This window comes from Oryza glaberrima, chromosome 1 (genome assembly GCF_000147395.1).
Source record: "Oryza glaberrima chromosome 1, OglaRS2, whole genome shotgun sequence".
Lineage (NCBI taxonomy): Eukaryota > Viridiplantae > Streptophyta > Magnoliopsida > Poales > Poaceae > Oryza > Oryza glaberrima.
The window spans coordinates 28,964,351-28,992,338 of NC_068326.1; the positions used below are offsets into that span (position 1 = coordinate 28,964,351).

General features: G+C 40.8%; 5 protein-coding genes across 8 annotated transcripts; 2 read left to right on the forward strand and 3 right to left on the reverse strand.

Moving 5' to 3' along the window:
* Positions 1 to 396: 396 nt before the first annotated feature.
* LOC127760370 (glucosidase 2 subunit beta) lies at positions 397 to 3,187 on the reverse strand. 3 transcript variants are annotated; one of them, XM_052284624.1, is made up of 6 exons: positions 3,018 to 3,187; positions 2,825 to 2,938; positions 2,074 to 2,169; positions 1,701 to 1,919; positions 1,503 to 1,556; positions 397 to 836 (listed from the first exon to the last, which is right to left on the reverse strand). In XM_052284624.1, exons 1-6 carry the CDS (start codon positions 3,139 to 3,141, stop codon positions 832 to 834), a joined length of 612 nt encoding a protein of 203 aa, XP_052140584.1. In that variant the 5' UTR covers positions 3,142 to 3,187; the 3' UTR covers positions 397 to 831. The 3 variants fall into 3 exon arrangements, with proteins under 3 accessions (XP_052140584.1, XP_052140574.1, XP_052140592.1); XM_052284614.1 differs by having other exon boundaries at positions 1,503 to 1,610; positions 3,018 to 3,179; XM_052284632.1 differs by lacking the exon at positions 2,074 to 2,169 and having other exon boundaries at positions 1,503 to 1,610; positions 3,018 to 3,179.
* Positions 3,188 to 6,743: 3,556 nt separating this feature from the next.
* On the forward strand, positions 6,744 to 7,849 carry LOC127771235 (pathogenesis-related genes transcriptional activator PTI5-like). The gene has a single exon (XM_052297099.1). The coding sequence runs from the start codon at positions 6,887 to 6,889 to the stop codon at positions 7,529 to 7,531; it is 645 nt and encodes a 214-aa protein (XP_052153059.1). The 5' UTR covers positions 6,744 to 6,886; the 3' UTR covers positions 7,532 to 7,849.
* Positions 7,850 to 7,982: 133 nt separating this feature from the next.
* LOC127771220 (probable lipid-A-disaccharide synthase, mitochondrial) lies at positions 7,983 to 14,591 on the reverse strand. 2 transcript variants are annotated; one of them, XM_052297078.1, is made up of 8 exons: positions 14,230 to 14,591; positions 12,982 to 13,081; positions 12,783 to 12,888; positions 12,481 to 12,698; positions 11,614 to 11,692; positions 10,494 to 10,732; positions 9,465 to 9,691; positions 7,983 to 9,206 (listed from the first exon to the last, which is right to left on the reverse strand). In XM_052297078.1, exons 1-8 carry the CDS (start codon positions 14,469 to 14,471, stop codon positions 8,990 to 8,992), a joined length of 1,428 nt encoding a protein of 475 aa, XP_052153038.1. In that variant the 5' UTR covers positions 14,472 to 14,591; the 3' UTR covers positions 7,983 to 8,989. The 2 variants fall into 2 exon arrangements, with proteins under 2 accessions (XP_052153038.1, XP_052153048.1); XM_052297088.1 differs by having other exon boundaries at positions 14,225 to 14,349.
* Positions 14,592 to 14,696: 105 nt separating this feature from the next.
* Positions 14,697 to 22,533, forward strand: LOC127771215 (uncharacterized). The gene is made up of 19 exons (XM_052297066.1): positions 14,697 to 15,096; positions 15,576 to 15,650; positions 15,754 to 15,904; positions 16,459 to 16,527; positions 16,607 to 16,779; positions 17,217 to 17,354; positions 17,490 to 17,615; positions 17,694 to 17,792; positions 18,888 to 19,011; positions 19,178 to 19,241; positions 19,511 to 19,565; positions 19,664 to 19,788; positions 19,941 to 20,014; positions 20,149 to 20,198; positions 20,435 to 20,521; positions 20,611 to 20,661; positions 20,739 to 20,822; positions 21,114 to 21,164; positions 21,895 to 22,533. Exons 1-19 carry the CDS (start codon positions 14,755 to 14,757, stop codon positions 21,976 to 21,978), a joined length of 2,022 nt encoding a protein of 673 aa, XP_052153026.1. The 5' UTR covers positions 14,697 to 14,754; the 3' UTR covers positions 21,979 to 22,533.
* Positions 22,534 to 24,507: 1,974 nt separating this feature from the next.
* On the reverse strand, positions 24,508 to 27,974 carry LOC127760220 (uncharacterized). Its single transcript, XM_052284437.1, has 8 exons — positions 27,739 to 27,974; positions 26,964 to 27,001; positions 26,454 to 26,543; positions 26,286 to 26,369; positions 26,097 to 26,131; positions 25,923 to 26,008; positions 25,103 to 25,168; positions 24,508 to 24,797 (listed from the first exon to the last, which is right to left on the reverse strand). The coding sequence occupies exons 1-8, from the start codon at positions 27,803 to 27,805 to the stop codon at positions 24,763 to 24,765; spliced, it is 501 nt and encodes a 166-aa protein (XP_052140397.1). The 5' UTR covers positions 27,806 to 27,974; the 3' UTR covers positions 24,508 to 24,762.
* Between the last annotated feature and the right edge of the window lie 14 nt (positions 27,975 to 27,988).

Here is a 27,988-nt window from a genome sequence, read left to right on the forward strand (position 1 = left end):
AGGTTTGTAATGTTAAGATTTTGAAAAATAGCTGTTTGGTAACCCCTTCTATGAATATGGAGAAGCTGAGATCTTGTAAGAATATGGAGAAGCTGAGATTTTAGCTTCTGTCTTATAGTTTATTTTTTGGATTCTTCTAGCTTATAATTTATTTCTGGATTTGGATTCTTCTAGTTTATAATTTATTTTCTGGATTCTACAACCATTTCTTAGAATCTAAATAAAAAACTAGACTGTGTTAGGAGTTTCTAATTTTGAAAGAAGTTGCAGCTGCAAAAACTCTCCCACAGGCCCTTAGTATTAGCTTATGGCGAGAACAAGGGAGCAGCAGTTTAGCTTGTGCAATTTGAGGAGCCTTGTTGATAAGCCACAATAAAATGAAGAAAGCAACGAAAATTAATTTATGAATAAAATTTTTATATCTATGTTATTAGCTGTTTAAAACTTAAAATCATTGCAGTGCACTTCACAGAATCACAGTTACAGAGAAGTTTAGGAAGGCCTCGCAATAATGCGTCGCCAGCTGATGCCATATTCACGTAGTTTATCCTACATCTCTACATGGATTTCATCATCTCCTGGCCTTGGTCGACCAGCAACTCTGCTGAGGAGACCTAAAATACGGGCAAAAATAACACATAATCGTACTCATACAACGTGATGCCTTTTTTCCTCGACTTGATGTTCCAGACGTCTCGATGAGCAAGCGTGTAAATCCCTTCTTCTATCTCCAGTTTCCCGTCATCCTTGGAGAGTTGGAGACTTCGAGGATTGCAAATGAGTATCATTGTACTCCATATCAATCTTTGGACTTTCTGAGTGACAGCTCACCTATCCTGAAAATAAAACACAAATTCTATGGTGAGTTTATACTGTTTCCGAGAATACTTCATCACAAACTGAAAATAAATTGGGCTATGTGTTCACAGCAGCTTCACATGGTGATAAAGCTACTGATGGTCCTGAAAGGTTAATTTGTAAAACTACACTTTTACCATATACTTATGCGGCAAAGAAATCTGGTCATAGTAGGAATATTACACAAATAACACTATCAATAAATACACACTGATTTTCTTTCTTTTTGAGAAAGAGAGGTGAATCCTCTCCCATTTATGTTATCAGAAACGGACAGGTTAAACACAGAGGGTCATCTCACTGGGTTAAACGCCAAGGAAATAGACATGCCAATAAAATTTCAAAAATCATAAGTTCGTTGGCAAGTAAAGATCTTATGAATTATAGACCAAGTAAATTAGGTTATAGAATATGATGTTTACAAAATGAGCTTATCTAGCTAGTGTAATCATAGTTTTGCCACTGGCCTAAGTGGTCAGGCCCTTCTGTGGCAGGCATTGGTGTGTCGCTATTGTAATCATATTCTTCCATTGAATGGCACTTTGGCAGCGCTCCTGCCCTTTACTTCAAAAAATGATATCTACAGAATTCCTACTAGACAAGACAAAATGATTTAATATGCAGGGGGGGCGATGTTTTCTTACGTTTCAAAATATAATGTCTCCTCCGTGTTCTGGTACGGCGCCGAGCGAAGCAGACTGCAAATGTACATATAACAAGACCTATCTCAATGACTACAGCCATTTTTAATCCTGCAAACAGGACAATTAAAATCACATTTAACAAAATGCACATCCATTGGAATGGCTACATCTAAGTGGCATGCTGAACAGAGATAATACCTTTTAGCTTTTGGATGAGATCTTCTATATCTAGAGTACGTTTCCTATCATGATGATCATCCTCTGCAACATCCTTTATGTTCATACCAACGCTGTCATCCTTCATAACACCCTTTCTGTTTATACCAACATCATCATCCTTTCTAACATCATTTATGTTCCTACAAGTGTTCGGACAACGGATGCCACTTTCATACTCATCACTTCCATCACAACAATCTATAAGAGCATAACAAAACACAGTAAAAAAAATTTGCTATTGATGAAAGTAAATGGAGGCGGATTTTTTGAAACAGAGAACTTGAACATAGGATAAAAAAAAACTGTATTCTCTTGATATTAACATTGTTTTGTGAAAAAAGCAATAGAATACCACATATTTTATCATTCACAACAGACGAGAACAACAAACGAGGGGTGTCTCCAGCATTTCTACAGTAAAACCTGCCATCTGGACAAGCCGAAGTACCTGGATGACACAAATAATGTGAGGGACAGCATTATATTAGTGAACATCTTTTGCATTGGTGCTATTATCAACTACTATGAAGCAACAGATAAACACATAGATGTGGAAGAATTTTCTATGTTAGCATTCAGAACGTCACAAATGAATGCTGTGGCGGTGTGGCCGGTCACTGGCTCACCTCAGCTGTACTCCCTCCGTCCCAAAATAAACCAGCCCGGAGGGAGTGTACACGAACGGCAGGCCACAATACTATCAATAAACTTGATTTAATGTAGCTGGCAGCTAAATATGTTAGTAATCTATGATTTGCATTAGCACGGAGTTGGCGTAAAACACAGCAAAAGCAATCCTCGAAAGCACTGTAAAAATCGCACATTCCTCATGTCCTCTGAAAGATCAAGATCACATCCTTTTTTACTAACAAAATCGCACATTTTTCTCCTTGGTGAATTGGGAAAAAAAGGATTGTACTATCGCAAGTAATAAATCCATAACAAGATAAATATTCCCATCACACCAATTTTAACATCCAACGCAATATTCCATCAGATCTCGTCACACACGCGAAATCGACCAGATCCCCAAGACCCCGAAGTTCGAATTTCGCAGTTAAGGTCGGGCCGAATCGGAAACAGAGATCGAGGCGGTGGGAGACCTGGCTCGTCGGTTCCATCGGAGCAGTCGCAGTACCCGTCGTTGAGGCGGCGCTTCGGGAAGGATCCCGAGCCGTCCCTGCAGGCGATGACCGCCGGCGCGAAGTACGCCTCGTCTGCAGAGGCTATTTGGTCAGGTCGAGTAAGGAAAAGATATGAAGGAGCGAACGCCTAGGTATGCGGCTCTGCCGTCACCTTGAGGAGAAACGCCGACGAGCGGTGTTGCGGCGCCGGCGGCGCCGGCGAGGAGGTGGAGGAGGATGAGAGTGGCGGGAGCGGAGGAGGAGACTTGGCGACGACTTGGTGGTTGGGTCGTCATCTGCCGTTGGATGCGCTCGCAGTCCGCCCGGGTGTGCTGATCTCAAGGAGTTCGGGTCCATCCCGACCGAACCAAACAGTACTCCCTCCGTACTTGTAAAGGAGATTGTTTTGGACAACGACACGGTCTCCAAAACATAACTTTGATTTTTTTTTTCTATAAAAGTATTTATTGAAAAATGATATATATATACTTTTATAAAAGTATTTTTCAAGACAAATCTATTCATATCATTTTTATATTTTCAAACTCAACAACTTGGGGGTTATTCATGATTTATATTCTCAAGGTTTGACTTAAACATTGTCCTAAGCGACTTAGTATGGAGTAGTACGTCCGTCAAGTCAACCATACCCACTGAAAAATTAAGGTTGTGTTTGGTTCCTAGTCAAGATTGGATGGAATACGGCGGTCCATATTTTGCTGGATATGGCGGTCTAGTTTTTTGTTTGGATGTGTGAATATGGCGATCCAATTTTTTGTTTGGTTGTAGGGACAAAGGTGGATTTGGTGATCCAATTTTTTGTTTGGTTGGAGGAAGTACGGTGGATTTGTAGGTGTGGTCACCTCTCACTTGAGATGGTGAATATACCTCATCAAATTAATACATAATACACATTCCATTATAAATGCACACTCCATTATAAATACACATTCCATTATAAATACACATAGAAAAAAGAAAAAAGAAAAAGAAAAAATAAAAAATAAAAAGAAAAAAGAAAAAAAAAGCAGCGCCAGATCTGGGCTCGCCGACGCCGCTGGCAGCCTCCTCCCGCCACCGGCCGCCTCCTCCCACCGCCGCGGCTCGCCTCCTCCCGCCGCCGCCCCAAGCTCGTCGCCGCTCGTCGGCCACCGCGCTCGTTGCCTCTCTCGCCGGCCGCCGAGCTCGTTGCCCCTCTCGCCGGCCGCCGCGCTCGTCGCCTCGCTCGCGTCGTAGTGGTGAGGGGTGACGCGAGTCACGCAACTCGCTTGCCCGGCTCGCCCGAGCCTCGGGCGGTTGTATCCGGCCAAATCAGCCGGATCCCTCTATCCAGCATCTGGAGGGAATATTCCCCTCTGGGCCGTCCTATCCCACTCTCGCCCAGCATCCAAACACCCTCTAAAAAGTTGCAGCCATGTCCTATTCGGATGTATCCCACCAACCAAACACACCCTAAGGGATTATCACAAGTGAGCTTTAACATGTAGAGATGTTAAATACATGAGATAGTTACATCCTAATACGAATCCATAAATCCTTTAAATTTTGTGATAAAGGAAGTACACAAAAGACGGAACTCGCAATGAAATGGATGACTACTCCCGCACGAGCATAACTTGTCGGCCGATAGAATCGAATACAAGTCTTCCCTCCCTCACATCCCCCTCTTGCCTCTCCATCCGATCTTAGAAAAATAAAGCATGTGTCACGGAGACGACAACTTATACTTAAGCATACACTGCTACCTCGATGAATCGCTCTTTCCAAAACACCATTGTGCTATACCCTTGCCGAAGATCGTCAACGGTCGCACAATCTACGTGTTTTTTTTTCTTTTTCCTTTTCCCCTTCCCTTTTGTTATTTTGATCGGGAATCGAACTATCGATGCTCCCAATGTTAATGGTCTAACAGGCTGACAGGGAAGAGCCTGTTACCGATTGCGTGCTCCACTGGGTTTGATAGTGCGACACATGTATATAACCTTAAATTTAATCTAACGAGTTGCCACGTTCTAGAGAATGCAACGATGCACAAATAACCTTGTTAGATGCATTTATGATGGGCGATTATTAGAGAGAGCCACATTGACCCGGTAATGACAGTCAACATATCTCCTTCACTCTTAAAAATAAAACACGGGCTATAACACATTCTACTACTACAAATTTAAATAATGGGTTACACTCTATATTAGGACGGTGCTTTTATGAAACGGATGGGCCTTGACCGATATCGTCGAGGGAGCGGGTAGCTCAAGTCTGCCCGCTGTGTCTAGAAGTAGTAGCCATTAGAAAACGCTCTTGGCCCTTCGCGAACAACACGAGCTGACGACGACCGCTGTCCGTACGTGGCTTTGGAAGGTTCCACTGGCCTGGCCCAATCGATCGCTGCCCCTATCCTCTCGTCGTCGCTTCGGCCACTCTCACTCTCGTTTACGTTTGCGCGCGTACGTAATGCCGCACCGGCACGACGTCGATGGCCTCGATCGGTCACAGAAGATCCAGAATAATTAGCCGATCTGAAAAGGAAGACGTGCCAAATCACGCCACGGCTCTGCAGTGAATTTTCCCAAGTTCTTTCTCTGGTCTTCTCTTTGGAGTATATGGCCAAGAATTAGTTGTATTGCCTTTCTGCCCAAGAATTCAGACGTGTGTACCATATGGCGCTAAAAAGCGTCCACGCAGTCTCCACATCCTGTCAATGCCCCCACGAGAAAGCTATTAAGCGCTACTGAAAAGATAAAGAATGAATCAATGAAATGAAAGAAAAAAGAATGGAGGAAAAGAAAGTTAAAAGCTGGAGTAGTAGCGAGACAGCATGAGCCGACTCGAAATCAACTGCTATTAACCCCTCCCATCCCTTGGACCCTTACAAAGGGATTCTCTAACTTAAGAGCACCCACAATGGTTATTTATAGTCTCTCTACAAGATATCCATATCAGCATATTTTCCTACTTGAAAGAAATTAAATGAATAGAGAGAGCAAAGCTATCTACTAACCTGGAGATAGTCTATAGAGAAAAACGAGGCAATGGATTAGAGAGCTATAGATACCCATGTAGACATACTATTGAGGTGGTTTACTATTAATCTAATTTACTGCTGAGATGTACATGTTTTATAGAGAACACCTTACTTTACCATTGCGGGTGCTCTAACTACTGTGTAATTGAACCACTGACATGTGGAACATAACAAAGTGGGACTTATATTTCAGTGACTCAATTGCATGCGAAGTTGAGTTAGGCTGTGTTCGATACCCTTGAGTTCCGCGTGTACGCTTTTCAAATTGCTAAACGTTTTTTCAAAAAGTTTTTATACGAAAGTTGCTTAAAAAATCATATTGATCTTTTTTTAGAAAAATACATAATACTTAATTAATCACGCGCTAATGCACCGTTCTATTTTTGTGTGCAGTATATGTGTTCCCAACCCTGAGGGCCAAACACAGCCTTAGAGGAGGATCTTCTTCTATTGGTCAGTAGAGTAGGTAACCATACATGCATATCCGTGCATTAATAAACAGAGCGCTATATTACATCTTTGCCTACGTGAGATGCAAGGAATCCAACTGGGATATTACAATTTAGCTACACATGAAAAGCCTAGCTTTGCTCGCCGTGTGCCTCTCCGTACAGAATATCTGCTACTGCTCGCTAGCTGGCTGCTCCAACGGTGGATGGATGGGCCTACCCCGATTGGCCGATTTCATCAGCAAAACCACGTAGAAAAATGGGAGTAATTGGCCAAAGGCCAAAGCATGCATGAACCGAACCACATGATTTGCACCCGAGGAGGTTGCGAAATCACATTTTGCATGACACATGATGGCCCCACTTTAGTTAAAAATAATTAATCCTTCCATTTCCGGAGTTCCAGACTTCCAGTGCTAGCTCTTCCTCGGGTTCAAATAGCGCGACAACATCACGCATCGCCTCCTACCTGACACACCACACTGCAAACCACTCTCTCGGTCTCTCTATCCATCCACCTCTCTCGATCGTCTCATGAGCTAGCGCGCCCCGCGCGTACAGCCCCGCATGTCTCTCTCCTTGGGGTTTAGCGCCGGCGCCGGCGTCGGTGCCGATCGCCTCGCAGCCGCGCCCGCGCTCCAGGCCGCCGGTGCTCTGCCGCCACGCGTGGACGCGGACGTGTCTCTGTCGCTGGCGCGCGCGGCCAACGGGCAGCCGTCGTCGTACCTCCCGCTCAACGAGAACGACTCGCTGGACATGGTCCTCTTCGACGTCCTCCGCGAGGCCTCCGCGGTGGCTGCGCTGTCGTCGTCGTCGTCGTCGTCGCCGGAGCTGGGCGCGCGGACGACGGCGCCGGTGGTCGCCGGCCACCCCGCCGGGCGCAAGGGTGGCGGCGGCGGAGGCGGAGGCAGGGGAGCGGCGGCGAGGGGCGGCGCCGCTGGCGGGCGGCACTACCGCGGTGTGAGGCGGCGGCCGTGGGGGAAGTACGCCGCGGAGATCCGTGACCCGACGCGGCACGGCGCGCGGCTGTGGCTCGGCACCTTCGGCACGGCCGAGGAGGCCGCCGCGGCGTACGACCGCGCCGCGTTCCGCATGCGGGGCGCCAAGGCGCTGCTCAACTTCCCGCCGGCTGTCGCCGGTGACGGCGCCCGTCGCGGCGCCGCCGCGGCCGCGAAGCAGGTCGGCATGAGCGACGGTGAGTGCGTGATATGAAATGAAGATCAGTTTGACATGTACAGCGCGTAGGATGAGGATCAAAACCCAGGGTTAATTTGCAGTAGGCACTTGGCCTGAGTGTTAGTGTGGTAATGTTCTGCCTTATTGATGGTACAGTGGTACCAAGAGCATGTCATGTAGTTTGTTACTCTGTGCTTAGTGCTCACATTTTTTATGATATCTTTCGTGGTGTGATACCAATTCCGTGAGCAAAGTTTCACTTGAAGGCATCAATCGTGCTTTCCAAGCACGAAGAAAATATTGTAACATGGCGATATGTCCAAGATATCATCAAAGTGCAGCGTTCTAGATTGATGACAGTTTAGCCTGTGTAAAGCCAAGTTCATAAAAAAGGAATACTTTTAAGACCATTTTCATAAACAACCTTTAAAAACCTACATTAAAAAAATGACCTATGTATGAACTCTTGAAAAGAACAGAATCCGAGTGACCGGGTCCAATGCTAATAATCACTTATCACTGTGAAATACTGAAATATTACTGTTTCTTACCGAGATGCCAGGGAAACGAATCCATGCACCGCGACCACACTGGCAATGCCTTGAGATGTTACATCATTAGATTGTTTTACAAATTACAATTACAAGGCCTCCATTGACCAGTCACCATTCTAGATCAACTTACTCCTGAAGTTCACGGATAGCTAGTGGCACCAGATGATTACACAATTTAAGTACACGATGGCTCAAGACTTTTCCCCATGCCATCCTGCAGTTGGCAGGTAAAATCGTTATAAGAAAAGCGTTAGATATTCCCAAGTGGAACACTGGCAATGCCGGCAACTTGTAATTAAAACCGAAGCAACAATTTTCGAAATATTTTCCATGGAAGATTCGCCGTCTCGTGCATGGGCCACCACCTAGATGAGCTCAGCCGTGACGTGATCGCCGGCTACGTGGGAATCTATGCTTTCTCACTGACCGAGGATCCTCTATGGCTAGAGCAGCCATCAAGCAAGCCCAGACCTGATGACGTTACTGTGCATCCGTTCATACTTCATCTCGTAATTTCGATGACCATGAAAGTATCAAAACCATCCGAAAAATCTCTTGTAATTGTTCTCACATATCAACTGCCAACTGTTCACTCCAGGAAATTCTAACCATGGAAGAATCTTGCGCCAAACGCATCATCGCAGAATGATGACCAGGACCCGCACTAAACCCACCAGAACACATGCGTTCCCATCCTCCATAATGATAATACGATGCTGACCTGACTTCATGCGGCACTTCAGAATCAGAAACCAAGAACTGAAAATCCTTTTTTACCTAAAAACTCGTTTTGCCTCTCCAATTGTGGGCCTAGGGCAGCCAATAGGATCTGCAGAAAGTACACTCTTCATCACGAACAGCAGACGGAGAAGATGAGATTGCACGCAATAGCGACCATCACGGCTGATAAAAATATTTGTCTGCTACTGAGGACATCCACTCAATTCTGGTGCACCGCTTGTTGATGGTTATCTGTATAAAGCACTGTCAATGCTGCAATCGTGCTTGGGGAGTAGATATTTGACGGCAGGCTCGAGTTGTGCAGCTCCTCTTGAAATAGGCCACCTCGTTGCTTGATAGGTTCATAAAGCATCTCCAGTAACTGTTCAGCTGATTCAACTTGGAGCTGACGGGCTTCATCATTACAAATGACCTCACTGGTCAGATCAAAATGGGATGAAATATGATCAGGTCCAAGTGTCGAATACATACATACTATTTCTCAATAATGAAGAATGAACATCATTCAGAAAAAAAGAAGCAATGGAAGCACGTTAAGCAATTGTGTTAACTAACAGGCATGTCAAGGCATATGAATCTATATGAATACTGCTACCTATACCCATATGGATGCTATCCATGGGAGATAACTATGTTCATATCTATGAGTTTTTTCTTTGGGTGGGGGACATTACCTTAGTTTTGCAGCTAGATTTTCCGCTGTGCAAGCCCCAAAAAGGATCTCAGGGACAATTGGAGAGTTTAAAAGAATGTTGGGTAGAGAAATAAAGTCTATCCTTTTCCTCAGATGAATCAAACATTCCGTGATGAAATGAGCCCGGTAAGCTACCACGCAGGGTAGCTTTGCTAACATCAGCTCCATGACAGCTGTTCCTGAAGTGCATAATGCTGCTCTACTAGCCTGCAAGACGAAACAACACTCTTCAGTTTACTCACATGAATTCTGGAAACTGCAAGAAATCGACTGCAGACCTGCGGTATTTAGCACGCAATTACATTACCAATGAAATTTCATGACGAGTACTGGGCTGCTGGCACAAGAAGCCCACCTAGGTTGCTATCTGTCTCACATATTAACTATCAATTACATCATATAAATTTCATGTTTCTCTTTCATTAATAGAAATAACTACTATAAGATATGTTGGCTTAAGGTGTAGCAGATACGTGTTTGAGAAAAAAAAGACGTAACAGATGCACCTTAACAAAAATATGGTACCTCACAAGAAATAAATATGTTTTTCTCTAGAAAACAAAGAACTAGTACTGACACAATCTTTCTTATGTGTATAACTAGTCTAATCATTCATAATAATGCTGAATCTTACTGTGGTTAAGGAATTGTTTCATATACTGCCTGAGTGAAAGGGACAGAATATGTTAAAACAACATGCATGGGACAATCTACTAGCTGCAGTAATCAACAGTGTTCTAGATTAGATAACTTTTTGTCTGCATATTGCAACAAGAAAATGTACTTCAGATACAGACTTAGCAATTCAGGGAACTTTGTCAAATTAACACTGTTCTGGAGCAAGCACAGGGTACAGGTGCAGTGCATGATATGAAACCTTCCGTAAAAAAACAAAAGTCCATGATATAAGCATTGGGGAGATAAGATACTTTGAAACATAACCAAATTTCAAAATAATAGTACCCAAAAATTGAATTGGCACTCGAGAACTAAAATCATGTGAGCTTACATTGAATGCATCATATCTTTCTTTTAGTGTTTCCCCAGGTATCAGTACCACTGGAAATGGCCCTGATCGAACAACATTATCAACATATACCCTCACATCCCGATGAGGAGCAACTGGGATGACCAGTGACAGTTCATTAAATGCATGACTTAGGTGTTGCACAGTTTGCAAGAAGATGGGAAGCATACGGGCTACCTCCTGCATCCTGCTTCCAGGCAGTATGGTTATGATTGTGGAATCTAGCAAAAGTGGATTTTCTCATTAGAAAACAAGCACATATCAATAACACAGAGTAAAAATGCAAATAAGATTAAGCCTATGAAAAAAAAATTGATGCAGCTTCATAGAGGAGAACTAACTAGCTATTGATGCACAAGATAACATGTAATTTGGAGCAGTATATCCAGATATGATTTCAGTGAATGCCTAGATGCACAAGATAACATGATAAATGCAAGGATCCAGGTCCAGGCATAGTCCTGCAGACTTGCAGTGCATAAAAAGAAAACAATATGTGCTCAGTTATACATGTAGCTTTCAGGTTTAACTATATGTTTTACAAGAGTAGCATGTGAAAATTATGATAAATGCAATTCACAAGAAAGTTGAAATATCTGTGTAATACATGCTTTGCATTTCCCGTAAAAAAAATGCTTTGCATCTCATTATTGAAAGCTGATCTGATTGTAGCACCATATTATGAGTAAGCTACTTAGAACTTGCTAAAAAATAGATTACTTTGCAACGACTACTCTAACAGCACCGAATTATATAGGAATTATTAAACCTTGATGCAGCAGCCATGAGTTTTCACTTATACAATACTACATTACCCAGAAAGACAGTACAGTAGCACTTGACAAGTGATGGTGTGCAAGTGTGCCCAAAATTAAATGGCAGTTGCAACTGCCGAATAGTTTGCAGATTTGAAGTTGCACTGTTAACAGATAACATGTAACTGTGATGCTGTCTGTCTCCTCGGCTAAGTTCATAGAAATGGATAAACCACATAACAGATATATAATTCATAGAACTGATAAATACAAGCAGAGAACAAAAAACAAAACATAAGCATTACCACTAAAAGAAGCACACCCAAATAATTACACATACAATCTACCTGGGGAAATTTCATGCTCCTGTCGAAAATCTTCACCACTTCGTTGATGCATGGAATTGACAGAAGATAGTTCCTTCTCCTATATTATTTTGGCAAGCATAAAGAATATGTAAGTCAAGTCAGTGGATTAGCACTAGCAATTTATATACATGCCATGAGCATCTCCAGATTACCAGATCAAAATGCTTAGTTTATAAATGAAAATGTGAAATATTTCATCTACAATACAAGACAACCATTGCTAGTTATTCCATCCATGTCATCAGTTTTCGAAACAAAGTAGAAAGACAATAGTATCCAGATCAAAATGCTTAGTTGATAAAAGATCACGTGAAATATTTAAATCACCTGCGATAAGACAGCCATTACTAGTTATTCCATCCGTGCCAACATTTTTCCTAACAGAGTAGAAAGACAATAGTACATCCTTCGCACAATCATCTTCATCTCATTCCCATGAAGACACTAGATGCTTGTGCACATATCTTAACAACTGAACTAGAAAAGAAGCTACTAGTAGCTATACATCAATGAGAATGATCACTTTATAAAATGAATAAATGACAAAACCTTACCTTTATTCTCTTATACTGCTGCTATGCATCGGCAGTAGTAATTTAATAGCTACTGGTTATAGAGAGAAACATTCTGGTACATTAAATTGCCATTCTATGTAGTAGATGGTGCATTCATTGTGTAGTGCAAAGCATTTATGCAAAGAAATCTTAACGAGATAACTGGATAGAGAAGACACTTAAGAAAGTGCAGTAAAACTGTTGAGAGATTTGGACAGCAATGTCTTAAAATTCAACAAAAATATATTAGGCTGATGGCACTGATGTTGAAACAAAGCACGTAAGTCCATACCATATTCAAGCCAATAGCATCATCCAATAATGGATGGCCCACATATGTAGCAGGCAACCCATTTAATCTGCAAATTTCTTCCTCAAATGGAAGGATACACAACAAATGGTCCACAAAATTATGCAACTTTGCAAGCCTTCTTTCACCATCTTTCCAGGCCCAGAATGATGGTGCAACATAGTGGACATGTAGAGGACGGGCAACTTGATTGTATCTACCTAGACAACAGAAAGTGTTTATCATATTTGCTCACGAGAAATTAGGAATGGTATTGTAAAAAATGCTTATGCTAATAGACTTACATTTCAATTGCTTCAGGAGGCGAAAAGAGAACCCCTTTGAATCAACAGTAACTACAGCATGAGGCTGAAACAATACAGCAGCATCTGCAGTATCCTCAATCTTCCTCTGTAAAACCAAAATGGGCATAATTAAAATACAAGTCCAGAGAACATGAACAAAAAGCAAAGCATGAGAGTATGAGACAGAACAGCATTGCACCTTGATATTATATATGTGTGGCAGCAGTTCCCACAATCCCATTATGGAAATTTCCTCCATGGGAAAAAGTGACTGCAAGCCTTTATTGCGCATTAATTCCCTACATCAAAGAAAAGAGTCCATAGCTCCATTTAAGAGGTAAGAAACTCAAGGATCAGAGTTGAAGTAAAGCCATGGGATCCAACTTGAAATTGAGTCTGGATTGAGCTCCATTTAAGAGGCAAGAAACTCAAGGATCATACTTGCAGTAAAACCATGGAATCCAACTTGAAATTGGGTTTGGATTAACTCAGATAGATGGAGAAGTGAAATGATGCAATGATGCTGAATTAATTATTACATGGGAATGTTGACCACACAAAAAGTTAACTCTCTTCATAATTAAACAGATGGATACACACTGTTATGGGCAAGGTGTAATTGCATTAAACACCACCAGAAGGATAGCCGGGTGGCATCGGCTGCTAGGGATGAGAAGCGGAATGTAGGATGAGTTGATGAACTAGGGGGAATATTATAGATTGATCTTTGTTGCTTAGATCCAAGAGACTTGCCGAATACCCTTATATAGGTCAGCACCTAACAATCCAATCCCCTAACTCTGGAATTCCATTTTGCTCCCAATTTTCTTTCTTTTCTCTTCATCTTTTCCAATCTTATATGCCAAGCATTGAGGATTGCTTAGAATAAAAATTTACTGTTTCTTCAATGTGCTACAACCTAATAAACCTACTACAAGAGAGAAGAGCATCACATACTATTGTAACAAGAATTACAATGAAAAATCTGTTGCTTGTCTCTCCACTAAATGCTAGACACCTTGCTCAAGTCTCAGGTATTGGCTGAAACTCTGTCTTGCTCTCCATATGCAAATTTGAGCATTTCAAGTGTGCATTGATGAATCTAGCTCTACGTACAATACAATTAGAATTTAATTTCCAACAACATTCAGAAAAAAACTTTAAGTAAGCGGTTCCAAAATAAGTCTTTCTTTGACTGTGTGAGCATGCCAAGCATAGCAACAATGGAAGTTTTGTTTATGTTCATGTGAAACGAAACAATCTATAAGCACGCAATGGACCTATGAAAATTGACATGAAAAATCAAATCAAACAAAAAGTTGGACAAATGCTGGTCCGATTTAAGAGCAACCTAAAATAATGTACAAACTCAAGTTATAATGCCCTAGTACATCGATTCCACAGAAGTACTGAAACGAAAATGGGGGGAAAGGGAGGGATACCAGACCCGCCAACACCAGCAAAACGGACGGGGACCGGTGAGAGCGCCCTGAGAGACGCCATGAGGCGCGAGGCGAGCGAGTCGCCTGAGACCTCACCGGCGACCACGAAAACTCGGAGCTCGCCGTCCCGGGCAGCGGCATCCACCACCCTCCCATAGGAGAAGGCGCGTGTGCGCGCCCCGGTCGCTGCGCCGCCGCCCAGCAGTCCTCGCAGGCGCGAGGCGGCCGCGATCCTTAACGATAGCATCGGCCGCCACAACTATGGTGTTGGACAGGAGAGAGTCGACGCCGGCCGCCTGCGCCCGTCGGGAAGTGGAACGCCCCAGCGTCGGAGGCGGCCGGCTCGACGGGAGAGAGATTGGGCCGAAAGAAGCCCAGGACAAACTACCCAGGCCTGTGGTCAGATGGGCTTTTATACATTTGGTAAACTGTCGCAGTGACACGGCCGAATAAAACCCTTGGCCGCAGCCGCCTCCCTTTCTCCCGGCCGCGCGAAATATCACGCCACCGCCGCCGCCGCCGCGAACGCCATGGCCACGGGCATGCTGCTCCGCGGCCTCCGCTCGGCGGCGAGCCGGACGAGCCCTGTCTTCCCGACCACCGCCTCGTCCCCGGCGCCCTACGTCTCGCCGCTCCTCCGCCGCCTCTACTCGGCCGCCGCCGCGTCGGCAGCCGCCTCCCCGGCCCTGGGGCCCGGAGGCGCCCTCGACCCGTCCCGCATCCGCAACGTGGCGGTGATAGCCCACGTCGACCACGGGAAGACGACGCTGATGGACCGGCTCCTGCGGCAGTGCGGCGCCGACATCCCACACGAGCGCGCCATGGACTCCATCAGCCTCGAGCGCGAGCGCGGCATCACCATTGCCTCCAAGGTAACCCACCTTCCACCACTCGCGCGCGCCGCGTGGTTAGTGAGGGCACACCGCACACGAGAGGTTAAATGTCCATTCCGTCGAACATACTGCGTGCATCACGTGAGGGATTAGAATGTTGGCTTGGGGAAGGAAGTGAGATCTGCTTCAAAGGCCATTCTCAAACTTGCGCTACTGTTTTCCCTGTTATACATCGCTGAGCACCTTGGCAGATTTCAGTGCGTAAGTAAATTTCTGGGAGGATTTATGTCACTTATGGTTCAACTGCTCTGCTCATTCTGTACTCCGTAAAGCCTGCACATCTATTGTAGTTCAATAAATCACTCCCGAAATCTGATCTGCTGAGATAATCATTATCTCATCCTTCTGATTTTTTTTTTGTTGAAACTTCTTCATTGATGGTCCAATAGCTGCATAGCATTCAGTATGGTAACTTTTTATGTGGCATCTCACTTTTTTCGTCTCGGCTATTTGTGTAGGTCACTTCTGTCTCTTGGAAGGAGAACGAACTCAACATGGTTGATACACCTGGTCACGCTGATTTTGGTGGCGAAGTACACACTCAGCACTCTTTTTATAATTTCATACAGTTAAGAACAAGAAGAAATGATGATTTTTCTATGGTATCTGACATGATCCTCACCAATTATGTGACAGGTCGAGAGAGTTGTTGGAATGGTTGAAGGGGCGGTCTTGGTTGTTGATGCTGGGGAGGGACCTTTAGCGCAGACCAAGTTTGTACTTTCAAAGGCTTTGAAGTATGGCTTGCGCCCAATTCTCCTTCTCAACAAGGTTGACAGGCCATCAGGTTTGCTTATTCTCAGATGCTCTGCTCACTATGGCAGTATTTTGTGAGCAATGGATGGCATGTACATAACAAAGTGATTCAATTTTCTTAGATATGAATCAAGCTACGATCTTAAGCTGAGCAAGTATGAAGTTTTGATGTGTAATTTAGTTTAAGCAGATAAACAGAAACATATACTTTGGGGGTAAATACACAATAATTTTTATCCAAAATGACACAATATTCCATTTCCCGTCACAAAATTAGGCTACCTTTTGTTTTCTATGTTTACAGAAAAAGAGAAATATCCAGTCATGTAATTTTTAGTTAGAAGGCCTTTCCTTTTGAGTAGCCTGTTATTAGCATTGAATGTTTTTTAGCGTTAGCAATAATTTTGTTTGAAAGATGAGCTACTGCGATATATTCACTTCCCACAAAGTAAAAATGGCCAACTGCAGTGGGATACACCAGCTCAGAAATAGATAAAGCATTATATTCATTATTTTTGGCATATATATATCCCTAGTATATTATGTTTGCTATAGCTCTTTAACTAACCAATTATACTCCAACAGTTTCGGAAGAGACCTGCAATGAAGTAGAGAGCTTGGTGTTTGATCTATTTGCAAATCTTGGTGCTACAGGTGCATTTCTAGTACTTCAATTTGGTGCCTTGGAAGTTTTTTCATAAATATGTGACACTATTTTATTCGGGTTTTGCAGAAGAACAGTTAGACTTCCCAGTTCTTTATGCATCGGCTAAAGAAGGCTGGGCTTCTCTAGAATTCACCAAGAGCCCTCCTGATAATGCGAAAAATATGTCTGCATTGCTTGATTCCATTTTACAGCATGTGCCTTCTCCAAAAGCTGACCTTGAGGCTCCATTCCAAATGTTGGTTAGTGTATTGCACAGCATCTGAAATGGATATTTTATTTAGACGAGGGAAAACTTGCTATTTCTTTTGTAATTCTCCATCCATCTCTAATGACATGTTTATTAGAATGAGTGAACGACTAACTATTATGGCGATTTGTTTATTTGTAATAGAGTTCCACTTGATTTAGCAACCAAAACAAAATGATGCCTTCGTTTTTGGCCAAGTTTTCTCCACTCTTAGTCAATAGCTATTTGTAAGATTCCACCTCCTTTTCAGAATTTAAGACTTCACACACTTCTTCTTGTTCCGAAATGTGTGTTATTTAACTTTTGCAGGCAAGTTTTCTCTAATTCCCCACCCTAGAATTTATCTTAAATTTACCTCTTCTGAAGATATTTATGTAAGGTTGTACTGGTAATTCTTAAGCGGAGCCAGTAATTCATAGTCTTCTACAGGTTTCCATGATGGAACGCGATTTTTATCTAGGACGAATACTGACTGGACGAGTAAGATCTGGGGTTGTCCGTGTTGGTGACAAAGTGCATGGTCTTCGTAGCACAGATGATGGTGTTCAGAAGATCGAAGATGGAAAGGTTTAACTGAATTTCTTGCACTTCTTCTCGGCAATGCTTAAACGCTGAAGACACTTTTTTCTCATTCAATATGTTTAAATTATTGTATTCATTAAATGCCTTAAGGACCTTTGCAAACTACTGAAACAAATTCAGGTTGTCAAGCTCATGAAAAAGAAAGGAACAAGTATGGTAATAGTAGAGGCTGCAGGAGCTGGCGACATAATTTCAATGGCTGGATTGGCTGCTCCAGCAATTGGGCATACTGTGTCAAATTCAGATGTAGGTTGCTAATTCGTGCTGCTGAACGTGTTTCTATTGTCAGATATCCCTTGTACTAATAATGGTTGTACAATATAGATTTTGACTGCCCTTCCTACAATTGAGTTGGACCCTCCCACAATATCTATGACTTTTGGTGTGAATGATTCACCACTGGCTGGTCGCGATGGCACTCATGTAAGTAGCAAACAATTAACCTAGACATCAAAGTGTTCCTATTTATTCCTCATATTGTTTTCATTGTCCTTTTTGCTTTTGATGAAAATTCATGCATATTTCTTTTGTTTTCCTATACATCAAAGTGTTCTTATTTTGCTTTTCATGTTCCTATTTTGTTTTTTTGCTTAAAGTTAGGCTATTATTTTAAGATAGATTTCAGATTCCTGTAGGAGCTGCTAATATGTTAATGGAACCATGATAATCAGATGGTGTTATAACTTCCACAGCACTATGTTGCTCTGGATTTGGGGATGTCATATGCAGGATTCTAAAATTTAAGGAACTAGTTAATTCATATTGGATCTGAAAATTTGTTGCAGACTGAAATATATTAGTTATTTTACCTTTTCCTTTTTAAGAAAAAGAGAATATAACATTTGCTCACTGCAATATAACTTGTATCACTAGATCTTGTTCATAGTCACTACTTGAAGTCTTGAACTACAAATAATGGGTAGATATCAAATGTTGACTTGCTGAGCATGATACTACTAGATCATAATTTTCCTGTCAAAATAATCAGAAGGCAAACATACCATACATTTTTAATCATCTGAATTCAGTTACTAGCGCATAGGTTTTCCTAAATCTATCGGTGGAGCTAGTCCTCTGAATGAAGTTTTAAATTGGTAGGTGAGAGTAAGGACTAAGAAGCTAACACCATTAGTCTTGGAGGTCTAAATCCAAGGTATGGTACTAGCCTCCTAGGTGTTTTTGCAATGCTATCCAGGCTGGTTTTTGGGCAGTATGTACATACTTTTATTTAATGTGAAGTTTTATGTCATTTGTTTCTGAGGAATGGTGCGGTCAAATTTAAATTAGGATATAACGATGCAAAGTATGGAAGCCTTGGTGCCTCTAAGTAAAACGCACCAGCGTTCGATCTCCTTTGTTTGAATGACATAGATAGATCCAACCACAGCTATTCTAAATCAACTTCATAGGTTGCCTAATTACCAATCTGTATGGTGCTATAGTAATATAAATTTGTATTCAATAAATCAAGCAATAATAGCTGCCCTCTTTTTCTGAGGTCCATCTAAAATTTTGTAGCTAACTGGAGCGAAAATAGGCAACCGCCTAATGGCAGAAGCAGAAACGAACCTGGCAATTAATGTTCTTCCTGGACCATTATCAGAATCTTATGAAGTTCAAGGAAGGGGAGAACTTCAGTTAGGTAAGTAGAAGTACCACTGATGAAATCCCTTCTTTTTCTGATATATGCTATTTAACTGCTTTTTTTTCTTGATTTATTTGAGAGCACTTCATACGTCAACCTCGTGTACAATATAATGAAAAGTTTCCTGCCAACTATAGCATTTGATGATCTGCATAACTTCCAGGAATCTTGATTGAGAATATGCGCCGCGAAGGATTTGAGCTTTCAGTTTCACCCCCAAAAGTGATGTGAGCACCAATATTCCACATATTATACTCTTTGTATGCTTATGTTTTCACTTCAGCCTGAAGTTCTTTAGTTCAATTTTCTTTCCAACAGTATTAGAGAAGCTAACCGTTTGTAGCTAGATATTTTGTTCTATTACTTTGTTTCACCCTGAAGTAGTTATATTCCCTGTTCTGTGGAAATACACTTTCCACTGATATCAAACTCTGTATCTGAGCAATTTGGCAGCACTGTTCCCACTATTAACTAATTTATGTATTAATTGAAATAGGTATAAAACAGACCGTGGAGAAAGGTTAGAGCCTATTGAAGAAGTAACTGTTGAGGTAGAAATATGGAACCTTGTTTGAACTTCTTTGTTTTAAGTTGTTTACTTTGTTCTAAACTTGTATTCATAAACTGTTAATGTTTGAACATATTGTAGGTAGACGAGGAGCATGTTGGATTTGTCATGGAAACCCTGACACACAGGAAGGGTGAAGTAATGGACATGGGCCCTGTTCCAGGGACAACTGGGAGAACTCGGATCTTTTTGACCTGCCCATCTAGGTGATTAGTGCATATAATTACCAGCTGCATGATGTGTCACCTTCAAAAGCATATTATAGTTGATGCCAATTTTGGACTCGATTGTCTTTTGCCATGTATTTCAGTCTGGTTCTCAATTTTTTATGATACGAAATGATGCATTATGTATGCAGGGGTTTGGTGGGATTCAAAGGAATATTCAGCAGCTTTACACGTGGAACTGGGTTTATGCATCGCGCTTTCCAGGGTATGCTATTTCTTATTAAGTCCTAGATGATTTCCTTAACTCGCCTATGCATTTTTTTGAAGTAAACCACGCCATTGATGCCACCAACTAGATTTTATTGAGAGTATTTGACCTTGGTTTCTCTATGATTGCAGCATATGCTAAATACAGAGGTCAGCTGGGCAATGTTAGAAAAGGAGTTCTGGTAATGCCAATTCCTTCAGTTTCATAATTTCTTCTGTTTACTCTTATCTGTCTTCATACCAAACAAGTTTTACATTATTTTGCAATAATAGACAGCAATGAATTTTTAAACCAAGAATTAAGCAAATGAAATAAAAGAAGGAATATGTCATTAAATGTAAGCAGGATTTGATGAACTGCACCTTATTCTGCTCAACTCAACATGACAAATGTAAGTGCTCTTATGTGTATATGTAGGTATCTGTCGGCAAGGGACTTATCACTTCACATGCACTTATGAGTTTAGAAGCTCGTGGTATTCTGTTTGTTTCTCCTGGGATGGAGGTATCGACATTTATTCATTTTGTTACTATGATCTACCATCTAAGAGTAGGGGGTTTCCTTATTCCTCTTTCTTTCTCCTTTCTTTTAAGGCGTACGAAGGCATGATTGTTGGAGAGCACTCACGTGACAGTGATCTTGATGTAAGTTGATTATATGCTTATCAATGAATTAGGTTTCTCTTCTAATACACAAACTAAATAACTCTTCTGTTGTTCAGATCAATCCTGTGAGAACTAAAGAACTTACAAACATTCGAGCTCCAGGAAAGGATGAAAATGTCAGGCTTTCTCCACCACGATTGGTATGTTGTGTTTTAACTTTTACCAAGACATCAGCATTCAGGAGATATCACTTTATCACCCTACAGACTAAATGGTGCTGCTTTAAACACTAGTTAACAACTTAATACCAACGGAAGCCTTGCAAGCTTTATAATATTCGTGTCACACTCTCCCTTGGGTTTTGGGAACTGAGGAGACCATAAATCTAGATTATGTGCATTCTTTGCTGAAAAATGTCATTTGCTTCCTTCCTTTGGCTTCCTCGGAAATGATTGTTACATAATCTTAACTAAAGGCACTGAATCATGCAGATGAGTTTGGAAGAGGCAATTGGATATGTTGCTGCAGATGAGCTTATTGAGGCAAGTTTTCTGTATTTGCTATTGATGATTCTACTTGTGTACTTGTGTGAGGACTAAGTGGCACAAGCAGCGCATAGAGATGAGCTTTCCATTTTTCCCGATTCTTATTCCGATTCTTTTTTGGCTTGTTACTTTTAGCTCTAGAAATAAAAAAAATCCTGGTTTTTTTTTTGGATTTTGAAATGACTTGTTGACGACTATTGCCAATGTATAAAACCACTTACATTTCAGAAAAAAATCCTCTGCCAGACGGAGATTCTGCAGGCTAATGAATGGGTGCATTGTTATTTCTACCATATAATACAATGGCATGTTACAAACAATATTAAGAACCAAACAAAGAAAGCAATCAATAAGCATCCACCTGCAGTTTCTGCTATATAGTTTGCTACTAGCATTTGTAAAGGATTATCAGAAATCTAAATTACAGATGTGTTCTCTGTGCATGGGTTGGAATGTAGGAATGCAGCCTACAAAACAAAATGCATGCTACAATATATGCATGTTAGTCCACATTCAAATCCAAATTTAAGTTACTCTACATGCTGCTAGCTTTTTTTTGTTTATTAGAAGTGCAGATTATCCTAAGAAAATAATCTTATTTTGTGGAATATTACTCCCAATCTTTTACCAAAAGAAAATAATCTTCTTGCTTGATTTACGCTTAACTGTTCCAACTCCTATTCCAGTTTGCTCCTGGAGTTTCATATTGACATTTGAGCTTCATCAGGTTACTCCCAAGGTCATTCGGCTTCGGAAGAAATATCTGGATGCCACGAAACGTAAGATGATGAAAAACAAACCAATGGATTGAAGCTTCAGTGACACTAAACGAAGTTTTGTGAGTGCTGCTACATTAGTCTATAATAATCCAAAAGGCGCAGATGCATCCTATTTATGTATAGGTTGGCGGATAGCTTTTTCAAGTGCTGCCAGCGTTCCTCACCATGACCCAGCATGAAAATTTTATTCAGCCGTGGGATTATAATGATTCACGGCATGCTAAGAACGAATAAGCCCGTGATTGGAGCTACTGCTATAACAGAAATACAGAACAGGGTGGGTGGGCTGGTAACATGGATTACCTCTGGAAGGCGATTATACCTTTTGATAGCCTTTTTACAGTAATTGTTGGAACGACCATAGATATTGCCCTTGAAGGTCATAGTATTCTTTTCTAGTTAGAGTGCTGAAAAAATGACAGCTATAGTCTCTTTTGATGCTGGTTGTTTTTGTTCACATTTGTATGGGCATGTGTTACTGAGAGATGAAAGGAAATCATTTGAAACGCTATGATGCATGAACTAAGACAGAAGTACAGAAGGTCGTCATGAGCATTGTTTTACACGTAATGCCGTATATTCGAACATTTCGCTTTCTGATGAAATCATGAAACCGCTCGTTGGTACGTCGTATATTTTTCTGAGATATAAAATCGTTGACAGGTTGACATGAGTTTGTAGAGTTTCCTAGTTTTTTTAGCTAAATTTTACAAAACTACATATAGTTTGATCTACCTATGATGTAAGACATTATATTGCAAAACTGTATACTCCCTCTGTCCCATAATATAAGGGATTTTGTGTTTTTGTTTGCACTCTTTGATCACTCGTCTTATTAAAAAAATTTAGAATTATTATTTAGTTTTTTTTTACTTGCTTTGTTATCCAAAATACTTTAAGCACAACTTTTCGTTTTTTATATTTGCACAAATTTTTTGTATAAGACGAGTGGTCAAACATTGCAATCACAAACTTAAAATCCCTTATATTATGGGACGGAGGGAGTATTTAGCACCATTTTTTCACAAAACTATAGATTTAGCTTTAATACCAAATATCATGAAACTACTGGTGCAATATTGATTGTTATCACAAAACATACAATATTATTGATTGTTATCACAAAACTATAGATTTTAAAATTTAAACCCTTGACACTAAAGTTAGATTCAAGCTTTAAATAAGTTTGTATATGCAATTTTACATCTTAAATCTATAATTTCGTAATAACTATATTGTTAATTCTATAGTTTTGTGATACACTGATTTAAATATGTAATTTTGTAATAGTTTGGTTGAAATATATATGACTTTGTGAAATTTATTTTTTAAATACACAACATACTCCCTTCCCCTTTTTAAAATATTCTTACTATTACATAATATTAATATAAGTATTTCCAAGTTGTTATAGCAGTGAATAAGGTTGAGGAGAAACGACTTTTGTGTCGCATATTAAATAAGAGACGGTGGAATAAGGTTGAGGAGAAAATACTTGGTGGAGGTGGAGGGAAATTGAAGAAAAAAAAGAAGATTGATGTGATAAGTATGTGTTCTCTTAGAACTAAGGTAAGCGTCATCAAATGTGAAATGCTTGAATTTTATTTTGAAACAGAGGGAGTAGCTACTTATGGAGTTCAAATTGTCATAAAATATACTCCTATCTACTTACTTTTCTCAATTAATCGCAACCAAATTTTATGTAGGGCTCCTTTGGAGCAAAGGAATTTTGGAGGGTTGGATTCCTATGAAAAGAATTCATTTGAAATATAGAAATGGCCTCACCAAATTCATCAGGATTGCCTCCAAACATGGAAAATTTTAGAGGATTCTGAATATTGGAGAATTCCTAACATGAGGTTCTACCTCTTTAAAAAATTCATTTGCATCCATTTTTCTTCATTCATGTGTTTTTACTGTGCTCCATCCAAACGATCATTTTCCTTCTAATTCCCGTGTTTTTCCCGCACTCTATCAAAACGATCGTTTCTATTTATTGTTTTCATGTGTTTTTCCATCTATAAATTTAAGGTGACATGGCACTTAAATACTACGATTTTCCTATCCTTATGTTTCTGTTTGCATTTGTGTTTCAAAGGAGTCCTTACTTTTTTTCTTTTCTTTTTTTTTTCTTGCTTTCTCATGTCAATCAATCACAGTCATCTGGTTTTAATTTTATATCTCATTAATTCCCATGAAGAACTCCAGAAGTGCACGACGCTACATATCATTCAAAATCAGCAATCACAGGATGTCACTACTTATGGGCAAGCAATTTTGAGTGAAAGCTTGAAGTGACTGCTACGAGCATACGATCTTTGAATGAAAGCATGGAGTGACTGCAACGAGCCTACGATCAACCCCCTCAGTATGAATCTACGACCTACAGGTCTTGCCTTGTCAAAGATCAAAGCCCAAATGTATGGACACTAGCTGACTTCTTGATGTTGGGCATAATTGAGAAATTTCAGGTTCTCAATGATGATTAGTCTTATTTTTCTCCTAAAGAAGATAGCTAGGTTATCTTAATGTTAAGCAGCATGACCATGGATTATCTCCAGTATTCACAACGTTCTTGATTTATATATCAACGTAAGTAAACGCAAATTTTGCATAAACTGATCATACTACATATGCACCCTGCCAAGCTCAAGTTTACATCAAGCCACGTCGACAATACTACAGTTAGTCAATGCATAATTTTATGGAAATATCGAAATCGAGACCGAGTTTAAAAGATACTAGGGGCATATATATAAGAAATAAATATCCAGCCGACGCAGCTCACGCCTTCATTGTCCACATGGTTGCCGCAGTTATTTGCGTGCTTCAGCCTTCCTCTGTTCTTTGGCTGCCAAGAATAAAATTAACATCAGTATACATATTGCAATCTAAGAAAACATGTTACTAACTGAATGTGTAAAATGAGCATCACTTCATCTCAGTGCTAAACACTTAGTTACCTGCGAAATGCACCCATAATGTTATCAAAACTAGTAAACAAAGGCATCAAAATTTCACAAGCAATTGAATATACACTCCATGATGCTATGATCAAACAATATGTTTTCATATATGATATGTCTGCAACCAATTCTGAATGACACAAGAAAACCAAAACCATGAAGCAATATACAAATAGCAAGGGAGATGTACCAGCTTTCTCCTCTTCACGTTTCTTTGCAGCATCAGCTCTTTGTTGTCTTATTAAAGCAAGACGTTCTGCATTTGCAAAATTATAAAGGGTCATGGCTGTTGGCAATTCACAGGTAATTCTTCAATATTGAACGCACCTAAAAAAAATATACAATGCCAATTCTACAAAGATATATAATAATGTCAAATGGACAGTTCTGACTGAATCTGACATTAAATGGTAGATGTGCGTCTCACATATAAAATAGAATCTTCTTTGTTCTAGAAAGACAATTATCTTGAAGAGTAAAAGGAAAACATTTGCACCATTGTGAGACATCTAAGAGGATTGCATTAGTAAATTTTCAGGTCGAAGTTCAGAAAGAATACAAGAAGATTTTTGGTTAAAAATCATTAAACAAGACGCAAAAACTTCATCCATAACCTCAGTGAAGTCGGCTGAAAAATATGCAAGAATTGTAGGATTTGTCCACATATAACTTGTTTTTTTAGTATAATGCTAGTATCGGTACTGAATCAGTACTATCCAATGTCCAGTAAGATGTCAAATCTAAACCCACTGATGTTTATATCTGATTAAAGATATCAACTGGGTTAAAGGGCCCTGATTTATCCATTGTTACTGATACTAAATTTTGTACATCATGCTAGCATGTTAAGCTATTTTCCTTTGTTACAGTGTCTGTTTCTATAGGTATACTGAACCAGATTTAATGAACGCTCATAGGTCGCATGCGATATAAATACATAAGTAATTACAACCAACAAGGAACACCAAAAGAAGGGAAGAGGTGGACATAATATACATAAGAATTCTCACCCAAATCTTTCCTAGCTTGTTCTGTTTTTCCTTGCTCCTGAAGCTTCATATAGCGCTCATGAGCTTTCTGTTTCTCGATCTCCTCTCTATAATTCAAACATATTTGAAGTATTGTACCTTAAAATTTTCCTGAACAGCTAAACACAATGCATGGACTGAAATAAGAAAAGGTACCTTTCACGCCTCGAGAGCTCAGTTGTCTTTCCGAGCTGTAAAATGCAAAGTAAGTTGGACAAACGCATGAAAAATATACTAATTGGTACACATGAACAAAAGATTCAGACGTAACTATCAAATAGTATGAAGATCAAGGGGGAAAACAGAAAATATAGTCCAAAATATTATCAGTAGTCACCAACTTACATCAACTTCCTTGGCTTTTATATTCTTTGCTTTCACTAAGTTCGGGTTTTCAATCTGAATAAGACCTTCAGTTCCTTTATGTTTCTGGAATTGTTGCACAACATGTCAGATAGGTAAGAAAAGGAACTGAACTATGAACATATACTTGCAGAGAGTAAGATTACTTACAGCCTTCCCTTCAGACTCATCTTCAGATTCTTCCTCTTCAGATTCTTCTATGTCGTCTTCTTCCTCCTCCTTTTCCTCCTCAGCTAAATTCTATTTGATACTCAGTTCATTCATTAGAACGAATATGACAAGGTAGTGTTGAAACAAACCAAGGTTTGGTGCAAATAATTGAGTAAACATTTGCAATTGCAATGCTCTTGATTTCATTACTGCGGATTAACAACATTCATCCATGTGGATACTGGAAACGCCCAGAATATAAATAAATAAATACAAGCGATTAGATGTGCTATTCTTTGCACTGGAACAGATGCTTTGACAATAAACAAAACTAACCAATGAAATAGTTGTTCTTCTTATCCATTCAGACAATGATTGTTCACGGTGAAATACGAAATGCCAAAAGCAAACTAGTTTAGTTTAATATTATCCTAAACCGTGTAACTGACAAAAAAGTTATTTTTTTTCTGGTTCATCTAGGAGTGACACATGGTAGAAATGTGGACGAACCTTCTTAAATGTGCGTGGACGACCTGAAGTACCAGCAGCTGCAGTTATTTGAATGGAAAAGATGATCAGAAGCAAGTAAAAATATATATATTGCACTTAGCAGGATATCAAAAACGAAATCAAAATCCAGAAGCACAAACTAAAAAGAAATGGTCTTCACTTGTACATCAAGAACTTAAAAATATTATTGCACTCCTGTATACAGTCTCAACAGAGTTCCTTTGTCTGAGACTAGATAAAGACAGAGGTGCAATCGATTTCTCACTGCGTTTAAACTCCACACAAACCCTTATTCCGTGAAGATCTGAAACAGTGAACTGGAATTTATAAAACTAATAAATCAAAACGAAGAAACAGAATCGAGCTGCACTACTGCATCATGGGATAGAGCCAAGCATCTAAAGATGCAGATAAGTGCCTGACTACATGAGCATCAAAATCAGGCAACATAAACACCGAAGCTAAGACCCATGTTAGATCAACGAGTCACTCCCTCCTCCACGACCCAAACCATCAAACACCATCGAATTGTATGCTAACCCGTACAGCATCACAAAAAAAAAGCGCTCTATGCATCGCGTTCAAGTCAAATTCACAGCCGCTCGTGTTCTACGAGCACATCCCAGCCTAGCGAAACCCGAACCCCCCCGCCGCAGCATCAGATCGAGCAGCCCGCCCATGCCGGCGGCGGCGGCGGCTGACGGCTGGCACCAGATTTCTCAGTGAAAACGAAACAGGGCCGAATCGAAAATAGGAAAGGGCGCGACGTCGGTACCGATCTCCTCGGGGGTGGAGAAGTTGCGGCGGCCGGTGGGCTTGCCCTTGAACTTCCCCCTGCCCATGGCGGCGGCGGCGGCGGCGGAGGAGGAGGAGGAGGTGAGGGGGAGAGAGCGGGGAACTGGGGCGTGTGGAACGGAGGGAGGAGGGTTCGCCTAAGCTGCACGCGGGGTGGGAATCCGAAACCCTACTGCCGCCGCGGCCGCTTTTTACAGGGCGGTGGGGGCTGAGGAACGAGAAAATCTGGG

What these genes read in the sequence shown, in the direction of transcription:
- LOC127771215 (XM_052297066.1), top strand. Translation starts at nt 14,755, where the DNA reads ATGGCCACGGGCATGCTGCTCCGCGGCCTCCGCTCGGCGGCGAGCCGG. An exon ending in CAAGGTTGACAGGCCATCAG is followed by an intron (nt 15,905 to 16,458) that starts GTTTGCTTATTC and finishes ATACTCCAACAG; the next exon opens with TTTCGGAAGAGACCTGCAAT. An exon ending in CTGCAGATGAGCTTATTGAG is followed by an intron (nt 21,165 to 21,894) that starts GCAAGTTTTCTG and finishes GAGCTTCATCAG; the next exon opens with GTTACTCCCAAGGTCATTCG.
- LOC127771235 (XM_052297099.1), top strand. Translation starts at nt 6,887, where the DNA reads ATGTCTCTCTCCTTGGGGTTTAGCGCCGGCGCCGGCGTCGGTGCCGAT.
- LOC127771220 (XM_052297078.1), bottom strand. Translation starts at nt 14,471, where the DNA reads ATGCTATCGTTAAGGATCGCGGCCGCCTCGCGCCTGCGAGGACTGCTG. An exon ending in GGAGCATGAAATTTCCCCAG is followed by an intron (nt 10,733 to 11,613) that starts GTAGATTGTATG and finishes CACTTTTGCTAG; the next exon opens with ATTCCACAATCATAACCATA. An exon ending in AAAGATATGATGCATTCAAT is followed by an intron (nt 9,692 to 10,493) that starts GTAAGCTCACAT and finishes TTCGTCTTGCAG; the next exon opens with GCTAGTAGAGCAGCATTATG.
- LOC127760370 (XM_052284614.1), bottom strand. Translation starts at nt 3,141, where the DNA reads ATGACGACCCAACCACCAAGTCGTCGCCAAGTCTCCTCCTCCGCTCCC. An exon ending in CGATGGAACCGACGAGCCAG is followed by an intron (nt 2,170 to 2,824) that starts GTCTCCCACCGC and finishes TGTGTCATCCAG; the next exon opens with GTACTTCGGCTTGTCCAGAT. An exon ending in TGTGAATGATAAAATATGTG is followed by an intron (nt 1,920 to 2,073) that starts GTATTCTATTGC and finishes ATGCTCTTATAG; the next exon opens with ATTGTTGTGATGGAAGTGAT.
- LOC127760220 (XM_052284437.1), bottom strand. Translation starts at nt 27,805, where the DNA reads ATGGGCAGGGGGAAGTTCAAGGGCAAGCCCACCGGCCGCCGCAACTTC. An exon ending in ATGAGTCTGAAGGGAAGGCT is followed by an intron (nt 26,370 to 26,453) that starts GTAAGTAATCTT and finishes CAACAATTCCAG; the next exon opens with AAACATAAAGGAACTGAAGG. An exon ending in GAGCTCTCGAGGCGTGAAAG is followed by an intron (nt 26,009 to 26,096) that starts GTACCTTTTCTT and finishes TTTGAATTATAG; the next exon opens with AGAGGAGATCGAGAAACAGA.